At 46.4% G+C, this 25,050-nt stretch overlaps 7 protein-coding genes across 7 annotated transcripts; 1 reads left to right on the forward strand and 6 right to left on the reverse strand.

Moving 5' to 3' along the window:
• Nucleotides 1–297: 297 nt before the first annotated feature.
• HO133_003161 (uncharacterized protein) lies at nucleotides 298–2,942 on the reverse strand (the record flags this gene model as incomplete). The annotated part of the gene is made up of 3 exons (XM_037294085.1): nucleotides 298–512; nucleotides 589–1,245; nucleotides 2,360–2,942. The coding sequence occupies 3 exons, from the start codon at nucleotides 2,940–2,942 to the stop codon at nucleotides 298–300; spliced, it is 1,455 nt and encodes a 484-aa protein (XP_037150163.1).
• A 4,211-nt stretch (nucleotides 2,943–7,153) lies between these two features.
• Nucleotides 7,154–8,238, reverse strand: HO133_003162 (uncharacterized protein; the record flags this gene model as incomplete). Its single annotated transcript, XM_037294086.1, has 7 exons — nucleotides 7,154–7,226; nucleotides 7,280–7,296; nucleotides 7,358–7,564; nucleotides 7,624–7,890; nucleotides 7,962–8,041; nucleotides 8,093–8,171; nucleotides 8,221–8,238. The coding sequence occupies 7 exons, from the start codon at nucleotides 8,236–8,238 to the stop codon at nucleotides 7,154–7,156; spliced, it is 741 nt and encodes a 246-aa protein (XP_037150164.1).
• Nucleotides 8,239–10,035: 1,797 nt separating this feature from the next.
• On the reverse strand, nucleotides 10,036–13,155 carry HO133_003163 (uncharacterized protein; the record flags this gene model as incomplete). Its single annotated transcript, XM_037294087.1, has 1 exon — nucleotides 10,036–13,155. One exon carries the CDS (start codon nucleotides 13,153–13,155, stop codon nucleotides 10,036–10,038), a length of 3,120 nt encoding a protein of 1,039 aa, XP_037150165.1.
• An 828-nt stretch (nucleotides 13,156–13,983) lies between these two features.
• Nucleotides 13,984–14,487, reverse strand: HO133_003164 (uncharacterized protein; the record flags this gene model as incomplete). Its single annotated transcript, XM_037294088.1, has 2 exons — nucleotides 13,984–14,001; nucleotides 14,026–14,487. The coding sequence occupies 2 exons, from the start codon at nucleotides 14,485–14,487 to the stop codon at nucleotides 13,984–13,986; spliced, it is 480 nt and encodes a 159-aa protein (XP_037150166.1).
• Nucleotides 14,488–15,274: 787 nt separating this feature from the next.
• HO133_003165 (uncharacterized protein) lies at nucleotides 15,275–16,569 on the reverse strand (the record flags this gene model as incomplete). Its single annotated transcript, XM_037294089.1, has 5 exons — nucleotides 15,275–15,941; nucleotides 16,004–16,143; nucleotides 16,201–16,263; nucleotides 16,321–16,415; nucleotides 16,485–16,569. The coding sequence occupies 5 exons, from the start codon at nucleotides 16,567–16,569 to the stop codon at nucleotides 15,275–15,277; spliced, it is 1,050 nt and encodes a 349-aa protein (XP_037150167.1).
• A 1,949-nt stretch (nucleotides 16,570–18,518) lies between these two features.
• Nucleotides 18,519–20,516, reverse strand: HO133_003166 (uncharacterized protein; the record flags this gene model as incomplete). The annotated part of the gene is made up of 6 exons (XM_037294090.1): nucleotides 18,519–19,187; nucleotides 19,274–19,943; nucleotides 20,001–20,127; nucleotides 20,178–20,251; nucleotides 20,305–20,327; nucleotides 20,391–20,516. 6 exons carry the CDS (start codon nucleotides 20,514–20,516, stop codon nucleotides 18,519–18,521), a joined length of 1,689 nt encoding a protein of 562 aa, XP_037150168.1.
• Nucleotides 20,517–23,792: 3,276 nt separating this feature from the next.
• Nucleotides 23,793–24,729, forward strand: HO133_003167 (uncharacterized protein; the record flags this gene model as incomplete). The annotated part of the gene is made up of 2 exons (XM_037294091.1): nucleotides 23,793–23,914; nucleotides 23,988–24,729. 2 exons carry the CDS (start codon nucleotides 23,793–23,795, stop codon nucleotides 24,727–24,729), a joined length of 864 nt encoding a protein of 287 aa, XP_037150169.1.
• Between the last annotated feature and the right edge of the window lie 321 nt (nucleotides 24,730–25,050).

Consider the following 25,050-nt stretch of genomic DNA (forward strand, 5'->3'; position numbering starts at 1 on the left):
TGGCCAATACATCAGATTTGAGCAAATTAGATATTTTCGTAGTCTGTTCTCTCTACCAAGCGGAGTAAGCGCTCTTTTTTTTGTCGCAGGACATGCTGCGACCTTACAATGGCTCATAATCCATACTATACCACCCTACGATGGGGCGCATTTCCTCTCTCCTCTCTCTTTCCGCTCCGGCCATGACATGTACATATACAGAGGCGACGGCATCTGCATCAGCTACATCGATACTCAGGGCAGATGTGTCGCGAGCCTAAGATGCTTTGGACCGCACACGCGTATTCCACGAGTTTCTCATCTAAAGGAAGTCTCATTCTTCGGCGCAAACGTTAGGTTCGTAGCATCGGTATGATACGGTGACACTCTACCCCGTACAGAGTCAAGTCTCTGGCTTTCCACGATGTCTGGCGAAGACGTATTTAGCAGATCTAGCATCGTTCCAAGCTTCCGACCTTCGAAAGACTGCGGCTGATCTGCCTGTGGATAGTCTCTGCATCCTTTGTCGACGCCTAAATGGTAAGCGTCAGCGCCGAGGTGATACTAAGCGTTTACACGACCAACCATTCCAGGTGAAAATACACTTACTGGCCACAAAGAGAACATAATTCAGCGCATTGGAAGTCGCATTCATCGGCGAGAGCGAAAACGCATAGTTCCAATCCATGGTTTCGTCCACGCTATCCTCAACCGTGACGCCAATGTAGAAATGAGCAATCTCATGCAGCAGCATGTACATCTGCGACTGCCAAAAAGCAGTAAAGTTTCCTTCGAATTGGTTCGTAGCCTCGTTGACAGTCGGACAATTCCCTACGGCTGGCAGTGTCGGCATCAGGAAGAAAAGAGGGCAGATGAAGATGTTCGACGTTTTCGGGTAGTACATGAGCGCCCAAGTCGGATTTCCTTTGCAAATATCATAGATGTCAAATTCTTGGCCTGCTTTGTGAACGATCACTGTGTCTGGTTTCAAAGCGCAGACGAGACTCGGCACCAGCAATTCTTTGCCGAACTCCAGACGAAGTGGCACTCCGATCGTGACTCTGCTCAAAATCCCATGGACAACCGTCTCGTAATACGAATTTTTGAAAAACGCTTGATATGGTGCACTTGTTACCCCGTAATGGGTTTCCCGAATAGCCAGTGGTAGAACATCGTAGAGATTTTCTAGCGCGTTTTGGACCTGTGGGGTGAGTAGACTGCAGTGCTGGATTGTGTAGTCGTTGCTTTTCGTGATATCGTTCGGGGCTGCTCAAGAAGTCAGAATCATGTTTCTTCACGAAACAGGCATGTAACATTACTTTCTTGAGGTAAAGCACAGCTGCATTGTATCAGTAAGGAAACGCTCAGAGCCTGGCTAATGCATGCTAATGGCCCCATCGAAAGAGACGTGAACCCAGAAGACTTTGAAGAGGGAAGAGGGTCGAGCGCAGCAGGCGCGCCTTTGAAAAGGAAAGAAATTGCACAAGAGCGAATAGCAGTCGCGCCAACCATCCTGCGCCTAAGCTATAGCGCGGATATCAACGAGATTTGGGTGCTAGAGAAGGACCCGTAGAAGCGAAAGGAGAGATTGCGGCTCGCTTTAGGCGCTGTTGCAAACACGGAATGCTACGGTCGGCAAAAAAGATCCTTGCTTCTCGTGTAGACCGTGGAGTGGAGCTGGAGTTCATCATGGGACGAAGAAGACTAGGCATTCGGCAGATCAACTACCCAATTATGCTGTAGTCTCCGGTGGCAAATCGTCAATGCCACCAGTCTGCCCAACTTCTCGCTGGTCACCCAAAGCCTTCACTAACATGGAAATTGAGCACTTTGAGAGCATCTCGCGCCGCACCGCGAAGGTCATCGTACGTAGCCGCGTTCTACATCCCCGCCCAAGACATCTTGAATATCAAAAACGGTTCTCGATGCAAAATCAGTCCAGATGCTGAGCTCCCCTGCCTCTCTCAAGCGCTCACGACTCGTGTTGAACTCGTCTTCGACTGGGGGTTGTTGTCCGGTTCGGGTCAGCGAGATCATCTTTTAATGAGATCATTCCAGGACGAGCCTATCAGAATTTGGCTCAAGAGCAGATCCTCTTGCTCCTTCTTCTTCTTCGTCTCTGGAAGCTCCAGAAGTTCGGGCCTGGAGATGTAGGCAACCCTGAAAGGCGGGACGGGCTGTGGACAATCGAGCTTCATTTCCATGAACCGTGGAAACTTGATCAGGACTCGAGCTGTTGGGAGATATACGCAGTCGTCAAATGGATCTTATTGAGAGAGTTATTGATGTAAGTTCTGCCTCGGGATCTTGGCCCTTGCCGAACGACTCAGCATCGAAGATCTCCAACGATGAAGCGTTGTAAGAGCGGAATTTCGAGTACACGTTCGGTCCCAAGCTGATAACCTCTTCCTCGGCTCGCCGGACAAGGTTGAAGGCGAGACCGAAGCCGCAACGTTCAGGGACTCGTCTAGATCCTCGACATCTAGAGCGCCGAATCGATTGGCCAGATCTTGGCGGCTTGGCTCTTCAGATGTGGAAGGGGCATCCTTTGCCTTCGGTGGAGAAGGCTCCGCCGGGCCTGAAGGATGCCGAGCGCTCGACGCCTTTTTCCAAGACTCCAGCGAAATGTAGTTGAAGGGCTGTAGAGCCGTTCCTATCGCGAATAAATACCGGTCTTCTGAAACCATGCGGCACAGCGTCTTCGGGCGTTGATACGGCTCGGCATCTGTTGCAGGGCGCTTGCTGGCTTGTGCAGCCGCTTTGGCTTCTTTCCAAACCTCACCTTTCAACCGGCTGGCCGATGCCTGGCTTTCCTGCTTCTTGGGCTCGGGTTTGGCTTGACGCATAACCTTTGGGGTCTGGTAGCCGCATGCAAATGCCGCTTTGGAGAGCCATGTTGTACAGATTATGGTGTCTTTCTTGGAGCTATAGTAGCTACCAGCAAGCACTTCGGGCAGCATCATTGTGAAAAAGATGATGACGATCGTTGCTCTGAAGAGAAGCCAGGCAGGACAGCTGCATCAACGGATTGTTCAAGAATGTGTCCAATTGAACGGCAATGGAGAGAGGAACAAGTGTTGAAAAGATTCATACATTGGGTTAATGAATAAATCTTAGCTAGAGACGAGACGTCTACAAAGCTCCAAAGTGTTTTGATACTTGAAATCCTAAATTCAATAGGGTTGAAAACACCTCAAAGTTTTGGGGAAAAAAAGTAAAAGCAACTTTGTTGAAAAGCTGACTGAAGATTTTCTTCCCTTTCGCAATGTAGGTCAAACGAGACGTACTGCAACGCCTAGTAATTCTGTATGAGCAAAAATGCTAGGCTAATCGAGACCATCCAAGCTGGAGCTGGGCAGACAGACGGCAGCCAGAATGCTGACAACCGCATTCCCATCGCCACGCCTCTTACAGGTACTTGTGGCCACAGAATCAAGTGACGGATTTAGTCTTGGCAACCAAAATCAATAATTACGCACATCCATTATTTCTACTATTAGTTACTATAATTATATTTTTAATATTATTTAAAGTAATTATAATAGTAACTATATATTATAGCTATCTTAGCCTCAAAAATTAACTCCCATAAACTAATATTATATTAAAAACCCACGATTCTTAATAATATCTCGATATCTTTTATCACGGTATGTCAAGGCCATCTGATAAGATAATACAAGTGTGGCTTGGCACCACACATATCTGCCCTGCAGGCACATAGAATAATCAATATCTTTTACACCATACCCAAATCATAACATAGTCACATTGTTTCCTAATATCTTTATAATATACTATGAACTTACTTAATATAAATCTATTTATCTATTTATTAAGTTATTCTTTTTTATAAATAAACTATATTTTCTTTAATATAAGAATTATTCTTTTATACGCCCGAATTTTCTATTTTATTCTCTTTTATATATACTTATAGAGATTTAAATTAGAGCTATTAAAAGGCTATAATATAATTTTAATTCTATACTATCGTAATTATAATAATATCTCTTTAGAATTATAAATTCTAGCTTTATCTTATATAAATATTAGTTATAATTCTTACTTCTCTAAGACTCGATATTAAAGTAATATAAATAATTTTAAAATCTACTCGATATAATTTATATTAGTAATAGATTTTTATAGACTATTCTTTAATATCTTATATTTTATAGATTTAATATTATCTAAAAGTAAATATAGCTTAATATATTATATACTTATAATAATATCTTATATTATAAGAGTTTAACGACTAGAGTATTTAAAGTATTATATATAATCTAAATAATAATACTTAATAGATCTTCGAGTTATATAAATTTAATTTCATTATTTACTCTTAAAAGAGCTCTTATTATTAAAAATAACTTATTTCTAATCTTTAATAATTTAATATAGATATTCTCTTATCTACTTAAGTCTTTTTCTTTAATTACTTTAAAAAATAAATAATTTTAGATATATAATATAGCGGCGAAAATTTACTTTACGAAGATATTTACGAAGAGTTATTTTAGAGATAGAGATTTTAAGTTTTTTAATTAATTATATATAGAATTTATATCTATTATTAATTAATTAAATAATTATATAAATTAAGCTTTAAAGATTATATACGTTAATCTTTTCAGATAGTTCTAAAATAAGATTTTTATTATAACGCGTAATTTTAAATTTAATAATTTATTTAATCGTTAAGATTAATGTATTAATATTTTTATAAATCTATAAGATCGTTTATTCTAGTATAATATTATAATTAATAATATATTTATATTATAAAGTATTTAGATACTTATTAGATATATAAGATTTTATTTTATAAGTAGTATATAGAAAGAATAGTAGGGGAAACGCGAAAAATCGCGTAAATCTATTACTTGATTACGCGCCCACTAGTACTTATAGCTGAAATATAGTCTTTAACGAAGTCTAGTAATCGTCTAGACGCGGCTAAACGATAACTTACGCTAAGCCCTACCCTCTATTATTAAATATCGAAATTCGATATTTTCGCTTTATAAATAGAAGAATATTATTCGTAGAACTTCTTCGTAGAAATACTGCTAATAATATCTTCCCCTCTAGAGAGCTCGTCCTCGAGCTTCGAAGCTAGATATCTCTATTTAAATCTAAATATAACCCTCGTAAAGCCTTCGTAGAGTCCTTATAGAGATATTACTAATAATTTATAAAAACGCGAAGCGCCGCGAATTTTTCGAGAATATTTATTATAGCGAAAAATTCGAGTTTTGAAGACGGTTATCACTACTAAGAGAATGGTTATTAACTTATATTAAATATATTCTTTATATATATAAATTTAGTTAGTAAATACGATAAACTTAAATTTAAAGTAATCTAATAATCGTTCGAGACGATTATCCTTAGCAAAAATTTAAGCGACTCGAGATTTTCGATTTTTTTTTATTCGAAATTATCGTAGCTATAATTTCGATAATTTCGAATAATAATTTCGAATAATAATTTCGAATAATAATTTTAAATAATAATTTCGAATAATAATTTCGAACGATAATTTCGAGATAAAAAAAATTTAAATTCTCTAGAAGTAAATATTAATAACTATTCTATATATTTATATATATACGAGTAAAGGCCTATAAATTAAATTCATAATCATTTTTTTTAATTAGGGCTATCGAGTAAATAGGTAAGCGAACTTTGATGAGCGAGCTGTCCGACTATCGAGCGAACTTTGATAAGCGATTTTGGTAAGCGAACTTTGATGAGCGATATTTGAATTCCTTGCGCTTCAATAATGATAAGATAAATTTTCAAAATTCTTAAAAATTCGGAAAGCGTAAATAGCGCTTTAAAATTTTAAAAAAAAAATTAAAAATTTTAATAGAAAATAAAAAAGTTATTACTATTGTAAATAACGTATACCTATTTTTTTAATAAGAGAGATATGGGAGGACGAGATTTTAATAATTGCGGACGCTAATTTAATTACTCGCGATAATTTAGCTAATCTAATTAAAGAGCGTAGTAACTCTAAATTAATAATTGACTATATATATAAATTTAAGATTTTCAAGCTTAGCTCTATTTTATTCTTTTTATATATACTAATAAAATAATTAATTCTTTTCTTTATTAATATACTTACTTATTTTTAAAAATTAAAATTTTTTATTTATTTATTATTTTCTTATATTTTAATATATATAAAGATACTATGAAATTAAATCTACTTTTTTATTCTTATATTATATTTTAAAGCTTTTTTTCTTTATTATATAAAATATTATAATCTATTATATAAAATATTATATTTTTTAAAAATATCTATAATTTATAGATATTATAAACGTTATTTTTTTAGATAAATTTAATAACTTAGTTATTTATTATATTTCTATTATATATTATTTTTTTATAATAAATCTATAAAAAATTCGAAAAATTCGAGATATTTCTATAAAAATTCGAAATTTTCGAAATTTATAAATACTTTAAAATCTTTATTATAACTCTATAATTATCTTAAATTTTTTATAAAAATTCTATTATTATTAATTCGAAATTTTCGTAATAATTCTATTATTAATTTAAAAAAATTTTAAAAATTCGAGACTTTAAGAGATAATTCGAAATTTTCGAAATATTTCTATTATTATTAACTCGAAATTTTCGTAATAATTCTATTATTAGTTTAAAAATTTCGAAAATTTCGAGACTCTAAGAGATAATTCGAAATTTTCGCGATAATTCTATTATTATTAACTCGAAATTTTCGTAATAATTCTATTATCAATTTGAAAAATTCGAAAAATTCGAGACTCTAAGAGATAATTCGAAATTTTCGCGATAATTCTATTATTATTAACTCGAAATTTTTAAAACTTTAAAAGATAATTCGAAATTTTCGTAATAGTTCTATAATTAACTTAAAATAATCTTAAAAATATTTCGAAATTTTCGAGATCTATAAAGTATTATTATATATTTAATATTTAATATTTATAAGTTATTTAAATCTTACGCGAAAATTTCGTAATTATAATATAAGCGCGGACGCTATTCTACTTCGGAGTGGCTGACTCAGCGAATGTTCCCCGTCCCGCGCCTGGACGGTTACCAACTCACGGGAATGGTCTGTTAGAAATACACACTGCCGATCCTTACTTGGTGCGAGGGCTTACAAGAAGTTCAGCGCCGTCTCATAGCCACGCTTGTATCCCTCTTTGGCTGTTGGATCGTTGAGGTCGGCACTGCATCATCCAAATTAGTCAATCCCGAAGATTCGTGTCGTAAGGAGACCTACCGTGCCGCCATCCAGCCCTATCTCAGGCGTTAGTCGCTTTCTGATACGATAAGGATAGAGTAGGAAAGAGTTGCTCACATGCGGCATATCATCGAAAGTCTCAACATACTTTTCGACATTGATAGCATCCGCGAATGCCTTGACCTTATCTTTGTCCTCGTGCATGGACGGGAGTAGACAATACGGAATCGTAACGGATGGACCGTCCTTAGGGTCTACCAGTGCAGGATGGGCGGACACAGCAGCCACGAAAGGCGTGTCCGAGCCAGCAGCCAAAGTTGCAACCTAGACGAGAAGTCTGAGCGTGAAGCCGTGGAGTAAGGGGAGAGATGGATCAGTTATACTTTTCCACCCCAGCAAAGCCCGACAGCTGCCCATTTGGTGATTGTGCCCTTTGTCTCCTGCTCGATTTCCTTGATGACGGCGGGAATCTTCTCCTTGGCCGTTCCGAAATTCGCATGGCCTCCGAAGTACGCGCCAATGGCCTTCTGCTTTTCTTCTGTGTCCGGTGGAAACCAGGTATGACTGGCATACTGGCCCCGTAAGAAGTCCGGAACAAAGACTTGGTATTGGTGGGAGCTTTCGCCGCCGTAGGCAAGGAGATCGGCACCCTTTATTCGGGAAGATTGCTAAGTCCAAAGCAAATGGGGCAAGGCAAGGAGTCGGGGAGAAACCGTCTCACCTGGAGAACTTGCGCTACATTGCCGAAGACATCACCAATAAGGAGGATGGCGGTAGTAGCGCTTGGTGAGCCAGTCTTGTCTGCGAGATAGCTTTGAGCGTCTATATGAGTGAGTGTGGCTAGATGCTAACAGGTTTTCATTCCCTGAATCTTGATATCGCTTCCTTTGGGCGTGTAATCCACCTCGACGGGCGGTATGTTGCAGCATGCCTAGACATGTCAATAACGGTTTTTCGTCAAGTTAGGGGCAGTTACTTGCCTTGCTAGGGAGAGACATGATCGATGGTAATGGGGGATACCGTGTGCTACTGGATGGAGGAGTTGTGAATAGGTTTGACCGGATCACTTGGTTCGTGATCGCTCAGTCGGAGATGCTGGAATGGCTGTTCAATTGGCTATATAAATAGTCTTGGTATGTGGAAATCGGCCTTCGGATTTTGGATTACTCCGCCGTTATCTACACGTACCTGCATCACCCGAGACGGGAATACGAGAGAGCGAAGTCGCGAATGTCCATTCTCTCTGTCGATAAAAGGGCAGGAAAGCTGCTACCTTGAAAGAAGATGCCCTCCTTGTCCCTTGGTAGAGAGCCTGCGCATCTTCGTATCCCCCATCCATCTCACCAGCTGAAGGTCTGTCCTATTGGGTTCGCACGGCCTGCGAGAGCCAGCGACAAAGGGATGCAGATTCCCATTGTTTTGAGCGCTAGCTTTCGCATCATTCGGGAGAACTTTGCCCCGCCCTTCCACACTGCTCCAGCCAATTCATCAATGAGGGCGCAACAAGCAATTGCTACAAGCCACCCGCAATAAGACCCATCGTAGCCATAATTTGACGAGGGGGGTCCTGGAAGCCCAATTCAGCGCAGAACGCAAAATTGACTTGGGAAGGTCGAATTGCGTTTTGACTCTAAAGGGGGGGGGGGCCGTCTTGAATCGCCTAAGAATGGTTTCATTACAAGCCTGGAAACCTTTTTCAATACACGTCCTCGTGTCAGCCTAGTGAATTTTACACATCTTGCATTGGCAGAGGGACCTTGTTATGACGATTCTAGATATTCTAAGTGTGTCCGACATGCGTGGAGAAAGCAGGTCTGTGGTTCTGTGTCAGTCACTGCGACCTTTGTTTGCCCAGTCCCGGAACTGTTTAGAAATGCGCACAACCTTTCGACAAGGTGGAACATGTGAGAACCCAGAGCCTGGTTTGCAATGAAGACAAAGAGCAATGGTCCCCTCATGCAACTCTAACTGCGTCTAAGATCTATAAAATGTGCCACCTTCCCCAGTCGGTCTCTCTTCCTCGGCCACACTCAGCTTTTACACTAATGAAAATCGCGACCATCGTTCCAACACCATGAACCACTCACTACCAATCAGATCTCTCAACATACCCCTACCACCGCCAAGATCCTTCGCCAGCATCTCCTCAAGCCTCGTCAGCCTCCTCTGCCGCCGCCAATCAGACCTGTGGCATCTGCGCACCTTATCGGCCAACAACTCCCTAACGCCATGGCGTATGGATCCTTTCCTGCACCCTCTCTCCTATCTGGCCAAAGTCCTCGCGCTCCCTGAAGACCCCATCCCAGCAGCGCTGCGCGGAGAGATCCGCGAATCGTTGCTGGCGATGGAAGCGGAAGCGGAGCATTTGCGCACGGAGATCGAGTGTAATTTTTGGCGGGCGTATTTCCGGACTGGGAGGCAGAGGGAGGAAGGGGATTTGGGGAGGCAGAGGGAGGAGTGTGGGAGGCGTTGGGTGGGTTTGTTGCAAGGCTGGGAGAGGGAGTGTAGGAGGTATTATGATCCGGTTAGGGATCCGACGGAGGTGCATGTTACGGCGCGATTGGCGCTGCTTGGGCTCGAATGAGATTGGAGATTGAGTTTTGTGGTTTGGGGCTGACGTAAATTTGGCGTCTTTAATGTACAGTACTGCTAATCAAAAAGCACTGTGCTGCCGCCACCGTCCCTTGATAGACATTTCGAGCGGAAGTTCCAAACAGAAGTCCCTCGTTTTGATTTTTTTATAGCTTGCTGAGAAAATCCGACTCGTGATGGGTGCTCTGGAAGACACTGCAAGATCACACTAGCTGTCTGTTTGGCATTTTTGCTATATTCGTTGAATTCCTTCGAATGCCCTTGACGGTGTTGACAAGCTCCATGCTTTCTGGTGGCTCAAAAGACCCTGTGGAACAAGTCGTACATGAACAGCCACCACGATGGCTATAGTTTTCGATCTTTGCTTTGTGACGTAGAGTTTTTGGGGCATGTGATGGAGCGTCTTCAGCTTTGGGAGCGTGGATAGTCTCTCTGCATCCCGAATATTGTCCGTTCGACAGATTATCATATCTGAGTATCGATTGATATTCCAGGGGACATGTTGCACAGTCGTCAGACAACGGTATTTGATCATTGCTGTCGTTGGGTCCCTTGCACATGTCGAAACTCGACGCCTGCATGTGTGGAGTCTTACGCCTTCTCTTTGATGCAATCGCTTTTTCTTGCACCAGATGGTCTGTGAAACTCAGTGGCGACGGCCGTTGTTTCGGGCTCCGGATTGCATTTCCATTGACTTCTTCAGGTTCAGGGGAGACCGATGTTGGAGGAGACGGTGATAGTGAGCCATCATCTTCTGTTGAAGTCTTCTTGGTGGTTCTCCCATCCTGAATGGAAGCGTTGGGTAACATATGGACAGTGTTTTGTCTCCAGGCGACGCTTTGGGGGAGCTTGAGTGGGTGATGGCCTTGACCAAATACTACACAACCGTTGGCTTCGAGCTTGCCGTGTGGGATTCTATGCCCGATTATCTTGTACGAGTCGTGGTATACCTGCTGTAAACGGTCGCACTTGCAGCGATTCGAACCGACGCCAGCGCATGACTCAAAAAGCATGGAGCCTCGATGCCATTGGAGCTTCGCAGAGGTTAGGTATTGCTGATCCTGGCGGTGTCCGGCTTTTGCGTAGAACATCCTTAGCATTGAAACGCCGACGGCAAGGTAATCCTTATCCTTTGGGAGGCTTCTCCACTTCCGGCACAGTCCACCCAAACCAGATCTAGGCTTAATGATATCGCCCAATCCGCTTGCAAAAAGTACAATAGCATCGACATCTTTGACAAGGTCGTACCATCGTCCAGCAGATTTTTCAAGAACCTGTGACTTCTGTTTGAGATGCCTGTCCTCATCAGCAACGGCTCTGAACTCCCATCCGTGCAAGGTGCTCTGCCATGTGGCATGGATGGCCATTCCGGGAGTAGCTTGCGTTGTTGCTTCCCTTTCCATGAGACGGTCCAGAATAGACCAGGTATCCAACACAGCGTCTCTGAAGCAGTACTCCTTCTCTTCATTCGACTCACAATCGAACAGCTTCTGCGACTTGTTCTTGGTGACTGCTTCCCTAGCAGCAAATCCCTGCTGTGAAGGGTCTAAGGGAGAAATCTTGACTTTTTCCCCGTCGACAACGAAAGGTTTAATATGGTGCCGCAGCTGGATGATGTGCAGTATGACTGGGAGCGCTGGAACTAGCCAAGATCTTCGATCCTTTTGATCATAAAGAACTACCGGGAGATTCTCTGAACGATCGACTGTCTTTTGAAATGGCTCATGCTGCGAGTAATGAAACGAGCCGTCTTTTGCACCCAATACAAAATTCACTTGAGCAGAGATTATTTTCGAGACACCTACAGTCCCACCGGTGAGTCTTGGAGGCGGGCCGGCTTCCTTCGCTTTCGACCAGTCAATGCTCTCGTAGTCGGCGTCTGCCGTTCCAAGGTGGGTTTCGGCCTCTTTCCACCATCCAAGATACGCACGCGTAGTCCTAAGTGCCTCATGATTGAGGTCCTTTAAAAAGACTCGATTCGGGCATTGCACTGATGCTTCGCGATACGGGATCCGCTCCTCGTCCCTAGCACATATCAAATGCCATTGGACGGACTCCTCGTGGACACGTATGGGTACAAATAAGACCGAATACCCTTTCAACACCAAGCCGCCTTCGAAATCCACCGCGTGTCTTGCGCCACCAAGAGCAGCCATCATTTCTAGCGGAATCTCGAGTCCCACTTCATGGTCGTTTCTGTGGACTGTTGGAAATCCATAGGCAATGACTGGGTTCGTGAATAGTGGAAACCAACAACTTTGGTCTTCGCCACTAGGCGAGTTCATGTCAAAAGTAAGCTTCAAAATGGCCGGTGCCACTCCTCTAGCTCTCAGGACTGCCTCCAGCTTTGAATCACAATATTCAATTCGACCATCTCCGGACGTTCGGAGTGCGGCCCCCATCCATGCCAGCTGCTGGACAACGTCCACAACGATGTCTGGATTTCCGGATGTGATGTAGAGAGACGTAGAACCGCGAGTGACTTGGAACTCAAGCTCAGCATGACTGGAGGGTGCACCGTCTCTAGAAATATTTCCGTCATCAATACGATCACAAATTTTAGACTGTGACGTGTGGGAAGGGCTATCCAAAGCAGCCTGTAGGGCATCCAGAACTTTCGAACCATGTGCAGGCCAGTTTTGTTGTATATAATCTGAGCAGGTCGTCGCTTGAGCGTGCTGTGCAGACCCACTTATTGTAACAACGGGACTCAAAGCTGAATTTGGAAAGTCATCCTCACGGAATTGGTCATCCATGAAACCCAAGATGTTCCACTGAATCTTGATCGAAGCGCGGTACTGGCCTGCTTCGTCCGCTGACAAAGCCTCAAGCACCTGAGATTCTATGAGTGCCAGCTTGGCGTTGATCGAGTGGTGAAACTTTGAAGCTATCAAACCGTCGTTTCCGTCGAGGACCGCTCCTGTTGAATGCCTATGTTCGCACTCAGCGATAGATCCAGGGTCATCGGGGATACCGTCTTTCAGTCGCTGATGCACACTTTCATCATCCGAGGAAGAAATCAACTCGTTTGCTTCATGCGACTCAATTTCTACATCGTCCGATGCATTAGCCATCCTATCGATAGGTCCGACGTTGTTAGCGTCCAAAGCTTGCGGCACGACCGAATCTGGATCCGGAATAGAGACCTTCAACCCAGCAGTCTCTTGATCTGGCGGGTTTTCACAGATTTTCCGGGGTTGCGAATTCGCAATTCGTGCTGCAGCTTCCGCTGACAGTCCTGGAGCCTGAAGATTGCCTGACGGGAGCACACTTTCCTCTCTTGCCGCAGATCTTGTGCTTTCTGGTTTGATCTTTACAAGCATGCTTTGATTTTCTGAGACGACCGAACAGTGTGTCGCAGCCGCTGCTACCTTAGATCGACGTCTCGGGCTCTTTCTTCTACCTTCTTGTCCATTGCCCCGTCTACTCGCTCTAGGGTACTTAGTCTCTTTGAAATGTACCTTCCTCAAATGCTCTTTAAGATGGTCGTTTCTCTTGAAACCGTGTGATCCAATACGCCCGCACCACTCGTACTTACAATCAAGTAGCTCGTCTGGTGCAGGGGGAATGTGCACAACCATATGACTTTTAAGATCGTGAGCTCGAGAACTTATGTGGCCGCAGTCTGGGTGTAGGCAGTGGTACTCGGAAGGCGATGAAGGAATTGGAGTCTCTTTGAAATGTACCTTCCTCATATGCTCTTCAAGAAAATATTTTTTTTTAAAAAAAGGGAAAAAAAAAACCCCCCCACCACAAAAAAAAAAAAAAAAAAAGGGTTTGGGGGGGGGGGGGAAAAAAAAAAAAAAAAAAATAAAAAAAAAATGTTGAGTCTCTTTGAAATGTACCTTCCTCATATGCTCTTCAAGATCGTATTTTCTCTTGAAACCGTGTGATCCAATACGCCCGCACCACTCGTACTTACAATCAAGTAGCTCGTCTGGTGCAGGGGGAATGTGCACAACCATATGACTTTTAAGATCGTGAGCTCGAGAACTTATGTGGCCGCAGTTTGGGTGTAGGCAGGGGTACTCGGAAGGCGATGAAGGAATTGGGGTGCTGAATAAGATGTCAGCGAATGCAGAAAATTGTCAGAGATGTAGGGTGGAGAGGCAATGCTTCCCACTGAGTGCACCAACGAAGAGAGTAGTATCCTACCTGAGCTTTCGCTCCTTCACGTATTTTGAAGAGCTTACATGAGCAGTATGAACGACCTCAATACCAGGACGGTCTGCTTTCTGTGGGCCCAGCTGGCGACTGGGAACATAGCTGTGGACTGGGTAACTTTGGACTGGATAGCTTTGGACTGGGTAGCTCTGGACCGGATAGCTCTGTTGTGGTTGTGGGCTAGCCACTGAAGGGACTCTGGTAGTATAGCCAGAATCGCTGGTGCCGTGACAAGAGGAGCGCTTCATAGAGTTGTCCCTGAAGTGATAGCCAGCGTTGAGAGGAGGAGGCCTGAGGTTTTGGTTCCCATGTGGATATTGGTAACCACTGGTGGTCTGCTGTTGATGTTGATAACTGGGAGTACCGGAAGTGTGGGAAGAATTGGATGAGAAGCCCAAGGCTTGGCCGCAATGGCCGCCGTTAGGATCATTTTCAGTTCTGCTTGAAGGATCATTTGCACTCGTAGGGCCACTGTTCCTCGTATAGGGCATATTGGGCAAGGGATATGCTTAGAAGCTAAAGCACGAGACGAGAAGTCGCGATATGAGCTGGAAATGTTCATTATATTAATGAAAATGCGCCGCCAGGGCATGTATTTTCTTTCCAACGCTCCCAAGGTCACGTTGATAGATTGATGGTCATGGGATGGGCCGAGATATAATAATTGGATGGATGGGGTAGGTTGGAAGAGAGGTCAGCAGTGATATACCGACATGGCGGGGTTCTCCGAGACCATATAGTCGTTTCAGAATGAGGCTGTTCTTCCTGCGCCCTGCTACGGTGGCTCGGCGATCACCGTGCATGAGGCTACATAGAGCTTGCATCTCGCATCGTCCAATCGCGATGCAGCACCGTGAACTTGTTTCTTCTTCCACTTCTCGCTTTGAAGCGCGTAGGTAGCACACGATCTCTGGTGATGCGCGGATTCTGAGATGAAGAGAGTGGCGGAGACATTTGACCGCGGTGCTGCGCATGGCAAGGCTGCGCTCATCCTCGCCAATCGTTGTATTGGGAATGTAATATCCGCGATGCTTGCACGACCTCGCATCTAGACGATACGATTGGTCAATAACATCTCATAAACACGAAGGCATAGATCTTCTCCTCGTGCTGAAAGGACTTGTTCTGTTAAAACGGTATGTATGATGGTCATGAATGATGGTTGAAAGAGAGCAGGAAGTATAGCAGGTCAGCCCTACGGCAATGCCGCCCAAGGCTCTGCAGCCAACTTTTTGTATCGAAGGCAAGCAGTAGCAACAGCCCCACCCCTCATTATCACTACCCCCCTCCTTCCCTCCCCTCCAGCTCCGGCGTATCTCCAAAACAAACCTTCGCCATAACCCCCGGATACCGATCCCCACTCGTCACACAACCCTCCACCGCCTCCCTAATCTCCCCCGCCTCCCCCTCACTCAACACCACCCGCAAACTCCCCAAATTCTCCTCAAGATACTTCGCCTTCTTCGTCCCCGGAATCGGAATCACATCCGGCCCCTGCTCCATCAACCACGCCAGCGTTAATTGCCCCGTCGTACAACCTTTCATTTTCGCGATGGCGGAAAGTTTGTCAACGAGCTCGAGATTCTTGGGGAAATTCTCCGCTGAGAATCGAGGCATGTTACGCCTCCAATCGCCCGGCCCGAAGTCCTCGGCGCTTTTGTACTGGCCTGTAAGCACCCCCCGGCCGAGCGGGCTGTAGGCTACGGTCGCTACGCCCAGCTCGCGACACGTGGCGAGCAGGTTTGTGCCGGAGGCGTTTTCGATGTCGAGGGTGAAGGGGGAGTATTCGATTTGGACGGCGTGGATGGGGTGGATGGTCATGGCGCGGCGGAGGGTGGTGGAGGAGCATTCCGAAAGGCCGAGGTAGCGAACTTTGCCCGAGTGGACGGCGGAGGCCATGGTAGAGACGATGGTTTCGACGGGGACTTTGCCGTCGAAGCGGTGGCTGGAGGGTTGTGAGTGCTGGATGGGAAAAGGCTTGGATTGGGGGAAGAGGGAGCTACGAACCAGTACCAGAGGTCAACATGGTCGGTTTGCAGTCTTTCCAGACTCCCATCGATGGCTTTTCGTATGTACTCCGGCTCATTGGAGAAAATGCGTGTACCGTCTGCTAAGCCTCTGACTGCGAATTTGGTTGCCAGAAATACCTTATCCCTTTCTCAGCATCACATACTCTCAATATTGAGAATGAAGGTAGAGCATACCTGATCACGCTTTCCAGTCCTTTTGAACCACTTCCCAATCAGCTCTTCGTTGTCCCCATAGCCCTACACCAGATCAGCTTATGACTCTCGAACATAGTAAACATTCAACCCGATTCATACCTCAGCAGTATCCCAGAACGTACACCCCATCTCAAACACCTTATCCAGAAACGCCAACCGCTCTTCCTCGTCTCCAGCATCGCCGTAGAGCGTAGCTACTCATGCATCATATCATTAGCTCGCCCATTCTCATATCGGAGAAATCGGACGCGGTAATTCCCTACAACTCAGCCCCATAGCCCCATACCCCAACGCACTAACCCACGGCCCATCCTTGCCCAATTGGCGCGTGGGAAGTTGGGCAGCCATTGCGGTGCGCTGTTGTTATTATTGTTAAACACTGATCGATCGGCAGCACGTTAGAGTTAGATAGGTTAGGATTAAGTGCATAAGTAAGTATATATAAGATGGACTTGTTTTGAAAGAAAGAAACATTCCGTCTGTTGTAGTTAACGGAATTAAGTAACGGTGCACCAGTTCGACGTTAAAGTAATTCATACCCCAAACAAATGATTCCTCACAAATCCATACCCCGTCTTGGCAGTTCAGGTACTGATCTGGCGCGCACCTCGATTTTGCGCCTATTGCCCCTATCACGTCCGAGTGATAAAAAGTACCCAAAGCTCAATTCATGCACAGTTCCGCTGTAGGGTCACCCGAGAGTAGTAGACCTCCCGGCTGGTGGTCAGAACAAGTGGGCACTTTCGAACCCCGTCACCGAGATCCCGACAACACGACGTTTGTGAGAAACGGGATTCGCTCGATCCGATCCCATCCACGCTCGCCCACGCTCGCCCAGAAGCTTTTCCACATCCTTCGCACCGTTGTTGTTGTTGTTGTTGTTTGATGACTTGGCCCCCTCGATCGTTCTTCCCGTAACCAGCTCTTACAGCGGTAGAACCGGTACCCGGATTTGATTTTTTTTCGCCCACCCACCCACTCACCTGTGTCATTTCAAAGCCCGCACTATATACATACCCATCCACCAACCCTAAACTCACCAGACCCCTCCCCCCAACTCTCCACACACACAACCCTCACCCCTCCATCCCATCCACAATCCCCCACCCACCCACCCAACCGCCCAGGCCGTCAAAAGTCCCACTCGCACTCTCTCACTCTCAGCCCCGGCACGCCCTGCACTTACCCAACCTGCTTTAACCCGCCCACCTACCTCCCTCCCTCTCAGTTCGATCGGACGGTAGCGAGTGCGTGAACGGAGACACTTGGTAGTGCTTTAACTCAATAGTATTATAAGCTTCAATCCCGAAGATGAGGATGGTGATGATGATGGTGATAAGATAGATATGATGAGTAGATAGATAGGATGATAGTGATGATGATGAGATGAATATGATGAGTAGATACATAGGGTGGTGATGATGGTGACGAGATAGATGGGTAGATAGATAGATGGGTATATAGATGGGTAGATAGATATGATGATAATGGTGATGAGATAGATGGATAGATAGGATGATGATGATAATAACGAGATAGATACGTAGATAGATAGATAATAAAAGATAGAGCCGCCTACACCCGTACTTATATAATTATACGCAGACGCAAAGGCTTAAGATTTGAGATTGGAAAATGGGGAATGGGAATGGGAATGGGTGATATCGAGTGAAGAATTCAATCCTGGTGGTGTGCATGAGTGGATTGAATATCTTTTCTTTCCTTCTTCTTTCTTTCTTTCTTTCTTTCTTTCCTTCTTCCTTTCTTTCCTTCTTTCCTACTTTCTTTCTTTCCTTCTTTCCTACTTTCCTACTTTCCTTCCTTTCTTTCAAGATAGATAAATGGATAGATGGATAGACAGATAGATAGATAAACAGATAGATAGATGAATGCATGCATGGGTATCATATCAACTCCACCCACCACCGCCCACTCCAACGAGTCCCTCGTACTCTACTCCTACTCCTACAGCTACCTACCAACCCTCACTCACTCACTCACTTCACTTCCCCATGGATACATAAACCCTGTACATACATCCCCGGTTCCAATCGCCGCGGTTGGTTTGATTTGATTTGATTTGATTTCCATTTATGTTATGTTACATTTCGCCCACTTCTTCGTATTCTCTCGCGGGAGCGGAGTAGACTTCGAATTCCCTGCCGACGGAGATTTTCCTGTTCGGACGTACCGCTCGTTAGCCCTTGCGTCGGTGGTGGCGATTTCATGGTCGATTGAATGAATGAATGGATGGATGGGTGGATGGATAAATGGGTAAGCACGGAGAAAGAATGCACTTACTGATCACCCGCCTTCTTCAACCCGCCTCTACTTTCCCCTCTTTTCCTGAAATCGGGATCACTGGGCTGAAAGCCGTCGTTGGTGCCCTCGTTACTCTTCAGCCGTTGATGGCCGTCGCTGTCCACGGTGTCGGATCTGTACACCATCTCCTCGCCCAGGAAGTCCAACTGCCGAATGCAGATCCTGCAATGATGCCTACACCGCCCCGTGAACCAATGTCTCGCCCATAGGAACCACGAGCCGAAGGCGAAGACGCCTACCACCGCCAGGGCCACGGGCGTGTAGTTGAGCGTCTGCTGCGTAACCGGGTTTTCCGCCGGGAGGCAGAACACGATAGTGATGAAGGCAATCCAGAGACAGGCGACCATGGCGAGGGGCTTGGATGCGGAGCCGAGGTTGAACGGCCCGCGTTTGAAATTGCGTGGGTACGCGAGGCCCATGGCGATGGGGATGCCGTAGGATAGGTAGAGGCCGATCGTGGCGATGGAAGTCGTGCCGTCGAACGCGACGGTGGAGCCGAGGGACGGGAGGGCGAGGAGGAAGGAACAGCCGGCGCCGAAGAGGACGGTGCGGATCGGGGAGTGGAAGCCGCGGTCGATGATGTGTAGTCGGTGCGGAATGCCGCCGTCACGGGCGAAGGCGAACATCATGCGGGAGTTGGACGTCTGGGAGTGTTAGTGCGGCGCACTTGAGTTCCGTTATTGGGGCACGGGGCTGGGTGGGTGTGGGAGGGAAAGGGTGGGTTACGGACCAGGCTGAAAAGACCGCAATGCCAGACGCAAAGCATGATCAGGACCATGAGCACCAATCCACCTCCTTCACCACATGCATCCATCAAGATTTTCAACACTGGTAGCGGGCTGGTTCTGACAGCCTGGAAGTCCTGAATCGAAAATAGCAGAGCGACGATCAAAAAGAATCCAATCACAGACGACCCTGCAATCGCCGACAGCAAACCCAACGGAGCATCCCTGACGGCTTTCCTCGTCTCCTCACACAGATGGGCTGAAGCATCAAAGCCCAAAATGGTGTACTGCGACATCAGGACTCCGACGGCGGCCACATATGCCGGAGACGCTCGTATGCTCCACCCGTCCTGACCCGGCAATCCCGTGCCATCGTAGAAGGTGGAAAAGACGAACTTTGCAGATTGGTGCGTCGGTGCCTTTGCAAGGACTGCGATCGCCAGACATGACACCCCCAGGGTGTTTAAGACAATGGAGGTGTAGATCATGTACCGTAAAGTGCGCACACTGAACAGGTTGATGAGGACATGCGACGCCAGCACCACCGCGAGTATGCCCAAAGTCTTCCCGGACGAAGGGTGGTAACCGTTACTGACTTGGGCCGTGGTGGAGATTAGGGTTGCCAACCCGAAGTCTATCCCGGTGGTGACGGCTATCTGTCCCAGAAGGTTGAACCTACATGAAACCGGGTCAACGGTGGGGATGAGAATTGTGGAGGCGGTGGCTTCTTACCAGCCAGTGATCCAGGCGAAGAAGGGGGCATTGTGTTGGGGAGCGAGCATGTAGGCCCAGAAGTAGGGGCCTCCCGAGGTAGGGATTGAGGAGAGGATCTCGGCCATGCAGGCGCCAATGATGAGTGCTACCGGTGGTCAGTCCAGGAGCAGGCATGACAGAATGGTTCGTTCATACTGAACATGCTGACGATGATCCAGCCAACGGTCATGACGCCGGGCCCACCTGTGTTCAGGCCATAGGCGAAGAGACTTGAACATGGTCAGTTCAATTTCCACGGCAGGCACTGTAGTGTTTTTCGTACGTCGTGATCCCGGTCACCACACTCTGAAGGGTGAGCAAGCATTAGCAAGGGTGCCTTGGTGTATTGCTGGTGGAGTGTTCGCTCACAATGATGGAAAAGGATGCGCCGAAATTGTGCAACAGACTCCATTCTCGCCTCAACTCCTGCGTATATCCCAATTCTGCCAGACGCCCTTCATCTTGGATCTTGAAATTGACCTCGGAGGAAGGCATATCCGGATGTGCTCGGTGTTCTGTAAAGGAGTTTGCACCGTTAGCCGTCGATTTTTGAAGGAAGCTGCGTTTTCGTAGAAATTTTCGACCTACAGTGTCTTTTCATTCCGTTGTTGCTATCACATTCTCCGGTCACAGCAGCCGCCTTTGCGAATACTGGCCAGGTGAGGGAAGGAAAGGCAAAGGGAAAGGGAAAGAGGGGATATCAACGATGGTGTACGTCGTAGTGAAGGAAGGAAGGAAAGTGAGGCAGTGAGAAGTGGAAGACGGGAGCGATTCAGCACAGTTGCGGGCAATTAGCGAAATTGAGATGGATGGCTTGACTGGCCTGAGATGCAAGTGCGGTTAGCTTCCACACGGGACATAATCGAGGTCCAATGAGACGAGCCATTCAGGAAGCGACTCAGGGGTAAAGAAGATGGGTAGTCAGGGTAGTGTGTAAGATTGACACGTACTTAATTAGCATCTTCATCTTTCGAATTTCCCTAAATGTTTCCTTATCTTTCCTTTCCCTTCCTTTCTTACCGGACCAGTCACATGTCAGCAGGGGTTGTTTGTGTCATGAGCCCAAGTGTCAAGTGGATCATTTTGGGAGGAAGCGCTCCATCCTTCATCCTGGGATCAACAGGATGAAGAAGAAGCTAAAAAGAAGAAGCTCAAAGTGAGTAAGGTAGGTACTTGAGCAAGATAAGCGGATAATTATTCGAGTACTTGCCCCGTGTCGCATGGCAGCTGCATGGCGATGCAGGGGTCCCTGACTCTAGAATCCTGAAATTCCCTGGTGTTTTGACCATCAGTCATCTAGTCCTACTTACCCTTCCTCCTTCCCATTAGTGCTTCCCTAGTGCCCCTCATCATTGGCCCTTCGGCTGCCTTTCTTTCGGCTTCTCTCCGGGCCGGGCTTAGGTCCGCTGTGGCCTGCTGGCTGTACCCTAGCGTCTAAAGTACACTCATACTTACAATGAAAATGTCGCTTAGATTGATTGGAGCGCTATTGTTTCCCCCCATATTGGCTTCAACGCTATGATGAATTAATGGCCATCATTCTCCATTCTCCATTCTCCTGTTCTTTCCCCCTCCCTGAATAGGTGCTACCGTAGTCTTCCCCAGTCCTCAAGTGTTCCCTTCATTTCCTTCTGCATGAGGAAAAGTCCCTTCAACTTCCTCATTAAGAAGGAGGAGGTGCCAGCTAGCCAGCCTACGGTACTGTCTCGTTTGCGCATCAAAACAAGTGCACCTACTCTGGATGCGCAGGTGATAAGGAAAAGCTTCTTTCCCTCAAATCGCCCAAGTGGATTCTACCTTTACCATAAACGGGTTTTAAGTTGTGTACTAAAGACAGTTGCTGCGAGAGAATTTCCAACGCAGGGGGTCCTGGTCCAACAGTAGCCTCGTACAAACTGTTCGGAGCATTTCAAGCCACCAATGATACTCTTCCAATCGCTGCTTTCCAACTTCACACCTCCACAGCAAAAGACGCTCAGAAAAGTCATGAATCATGAGACGTAAGCCCACAAAGAAAGCGACCGAGGGGCCAGGGCAGACCCGGCCGCTGGAAAATGTGGAAGCGAAATTCTTGGACTGTGAAGATTTTGATCCGAAAATTTCCCCGCCTCCCGCTTCCCGCTTTTCGGACCTTTTTCCTGTGCGTCGGAGGCTCAGCACAACGGTGTATGCTGCCACATCTGGGCCGCCAACCATATAACGACCGACAGGGGCCCCTGGTTGGCTGGAGTGTTGTTCGCGCTGAAATTCTAGTGCTTCTGTCAACCATCATCACGCAGGGAGCTTCACAACCACAGGTTGGCACTGCGCCGGACAGCTGGCTTCAAAAGCTCAACCACGGAAGGCTTGTCGATCTTGGGAATTGAGATTTCCGTGAACTAATAAGATAATGTCTTCTCCATGCAGATGAGGGCTTTGTCCCCATGCATGTGCGCAATGCAAGATATGCGTAAGGCATCGGCGCAACGTCCGTGCCGTACTCGAAGGTCTGACCGCATCACATTGGTCAAGGTGTCAGAAGTGATGGGTCGCTATTATCGAGCTCTTCGCTCGGTACACACGGCCTCTTCGGGGCGAAATTTGGCTATACAGAAGAGGGAGAAAATCTAGGTAGCTTCGAACTGATGGTGTCTTCCGAGCCATCACTACCACCCATTCCCTTATGCAGCTGCCTGTTCGGGGGGCATCCCCTCTCTTTCACATGGCTTTTTCTGGCTAATAATTGCATTTGATGTTCCACGAGCGCCCCCGAGAGTCTGCGTCGATATCCACTGTGGCCACAGATCTCGCGTTACGGCGCCTTCCTGTGTCTCCTTTCCGCCTTTTCCTTTCCAATGCCTCCTCGACGCGGCGATACAGGCACTGCTCTTACTCCCTGCGCCATCCGGTATTGTGGCATTACCCGTCGCATAGTTGCCCTTGATGATGCGAGATGTAGCCGGGTATCCTCATTTTCCTCAATGCCTCTACCCACCAGCTCTTCACTCAAAGCTGGTGCTTCTCGATGTTCGCTCCCAGTGATGGAACTTGCATGTATACTCGGTTTCCCTCATGCTAGAAGCCATGCTCAACTATGCTGAATGTGAGTGCTGGAAGGTCTTGTGGAATTGTGAGGAGATGACCGGATGACAAGCCAGTGCAAAGCGAGCGTCTTCCTGTCGAGAGTTCAAATTGTAGGTCCTGGTCGTCTAGAGAATTGAAAGATCCCCCGAGCATTGAAGCCAGGGAGAGGAACCGGGCCACGGATTGGAGTTCTATGAGGGGCATCCGATGATCTCCAAAGCCAATCGAAAAAGATCCAGCCCAGGGGCACCGCAGACTCAGACTTGTTTCTTTTCCAAAAGCGGAGTGCTAGGCTACGCTGATCGTCTTCAATGAGATTCATTTTGCAGTTGGTGTTTGTTTCGCCTACACAGAAGGGAAGGGAACATTAGCGCTAGCTCTATATGGAGACTAGTGTCCGTGGGACCCTTCTTGGCATCGCTGGCATTTTAGCAGCACTGCGCCAACCACACCGACACCACCTCACATCGACTTCTTTCGGGTAGTCTTCCGACGCCAGAAAGACGTCAAGAAAGTCAGCGTTAGTGCTATCAACCACCCTTCACCTCACGACGATCTCCGTTTGGAATATAGCGACATCACATAGCCCAAACTCAATACTTTCTCACCTCTTCGTTGCATCGGAATTTTCGATTCCTCCATCAACGATAGATCCATTCAAACAACACAGGGAGAGGCTACTACACTCCGGCTACTTTCTACTCAGTGATGTCTGATTTCACCGAGATCTCCATTGCGAATGCTACTCGCACCTCTGCCGTCGGATTGAGCAGTGGAAGTGTCATTCCCAGGTCGACGGACAATGAGAGTCATGCTTCAGCAAGTCTGGCGTGAGTGTCCACTTGACTGTGCCCCATGATACTATGTCCCAATAACATTGCCCCTTTTCTAATGAAGCTGCAGATCTGGCAACAAGGACGAAGATACATTACCCACCTTTCCATTCCTCAAGCTACCAGCCGAGTTGCGAGTTCGAATCTACCGATACCTCTTACACGCTCCTGAGAACACTATATCAGTAAATGAAGGCTCTCTATGGCCTGGACGGGAAATCCTGCGACAAATCAGAAGTCACCTTATCGCTACCGACCCATCGCGTTTTGGAGACCTGGAGACGTATCGTGTTTGCTCCCGGAACATACGCCCGGCTATCTTGTCGCTGGATCGACAAACCTACTCAGACGCACGCCAAGTTTTCTACTCCGAGAATTGCTTCTTCTTTCCCCAACACTCGCTTATCATATCGTTCCTCAAAGACCTGCCTCAGGTTTCTCGAAGCCTCATCAAAAAGATTCGTCTCCCACTCCATATTTCAGATGACTTATCAGATAGTGCAGGCCGCATGTTTCTCAAGGCGGCATGCACCTATATGCGCCAGAATCTAGAGCTGAAGCAGCTTACAATTGACATCTTCTCTGGTTCATCTTTTTCAGGACTCAGATGGCCTTGTCCCCAAAGCTATTTGGATGCAATTCATGAACAGAGCTGGGTACAGTATCTGGTCCCTTTCGTAGGGACGCTAGATACCTGCGAACTTGTCGCAGATAGAACATGTGGTGATGGATTGATTCTTGCCGTCCAGAAGTTTTTGGAATCGAAGAATCCGCAGACAAGCAAGACAACGATCCGCACCAGGACCTATTGACAATCCACACCGGCCTTAGAAGCTCTGAAGGAACGACGCGACTTCCAGTACTAGCACAGCGCCTCACTGCTCGGCACTCCCTTGCCATGCAACTTCTTAGGACCCAGGCACCGACTGTGCGTAGGTGGGCTCGCTCAATGCTGTCAGAGGGTTCTGGGTGGGATTGCCGACGGAGAGCTCGTGGACAGAGCCAAAACTTAATGATGAATACCGGGGCCATACAACCAGAAGGGTAAACATCACCAAGAGTTCCAAACAGCAGCGTGCAATCATTGCACACGAGCTGTATCGAGAGCTCGCCTATAGTTGCTAGCTTAATCG

This window comes from Letharia lupina (genome assembly GCF_014066315.1).
Source record: "Letharia lupina isolate WasteWater1 chromosome Unknown contig_16, whole genome shotgun sequence".
NCBI lineage: Eukaryota > Fungi > Ascomycota > Lecanoromycetes > Lecanorales > Parmeliaceae > Letharia > Letharia lupina.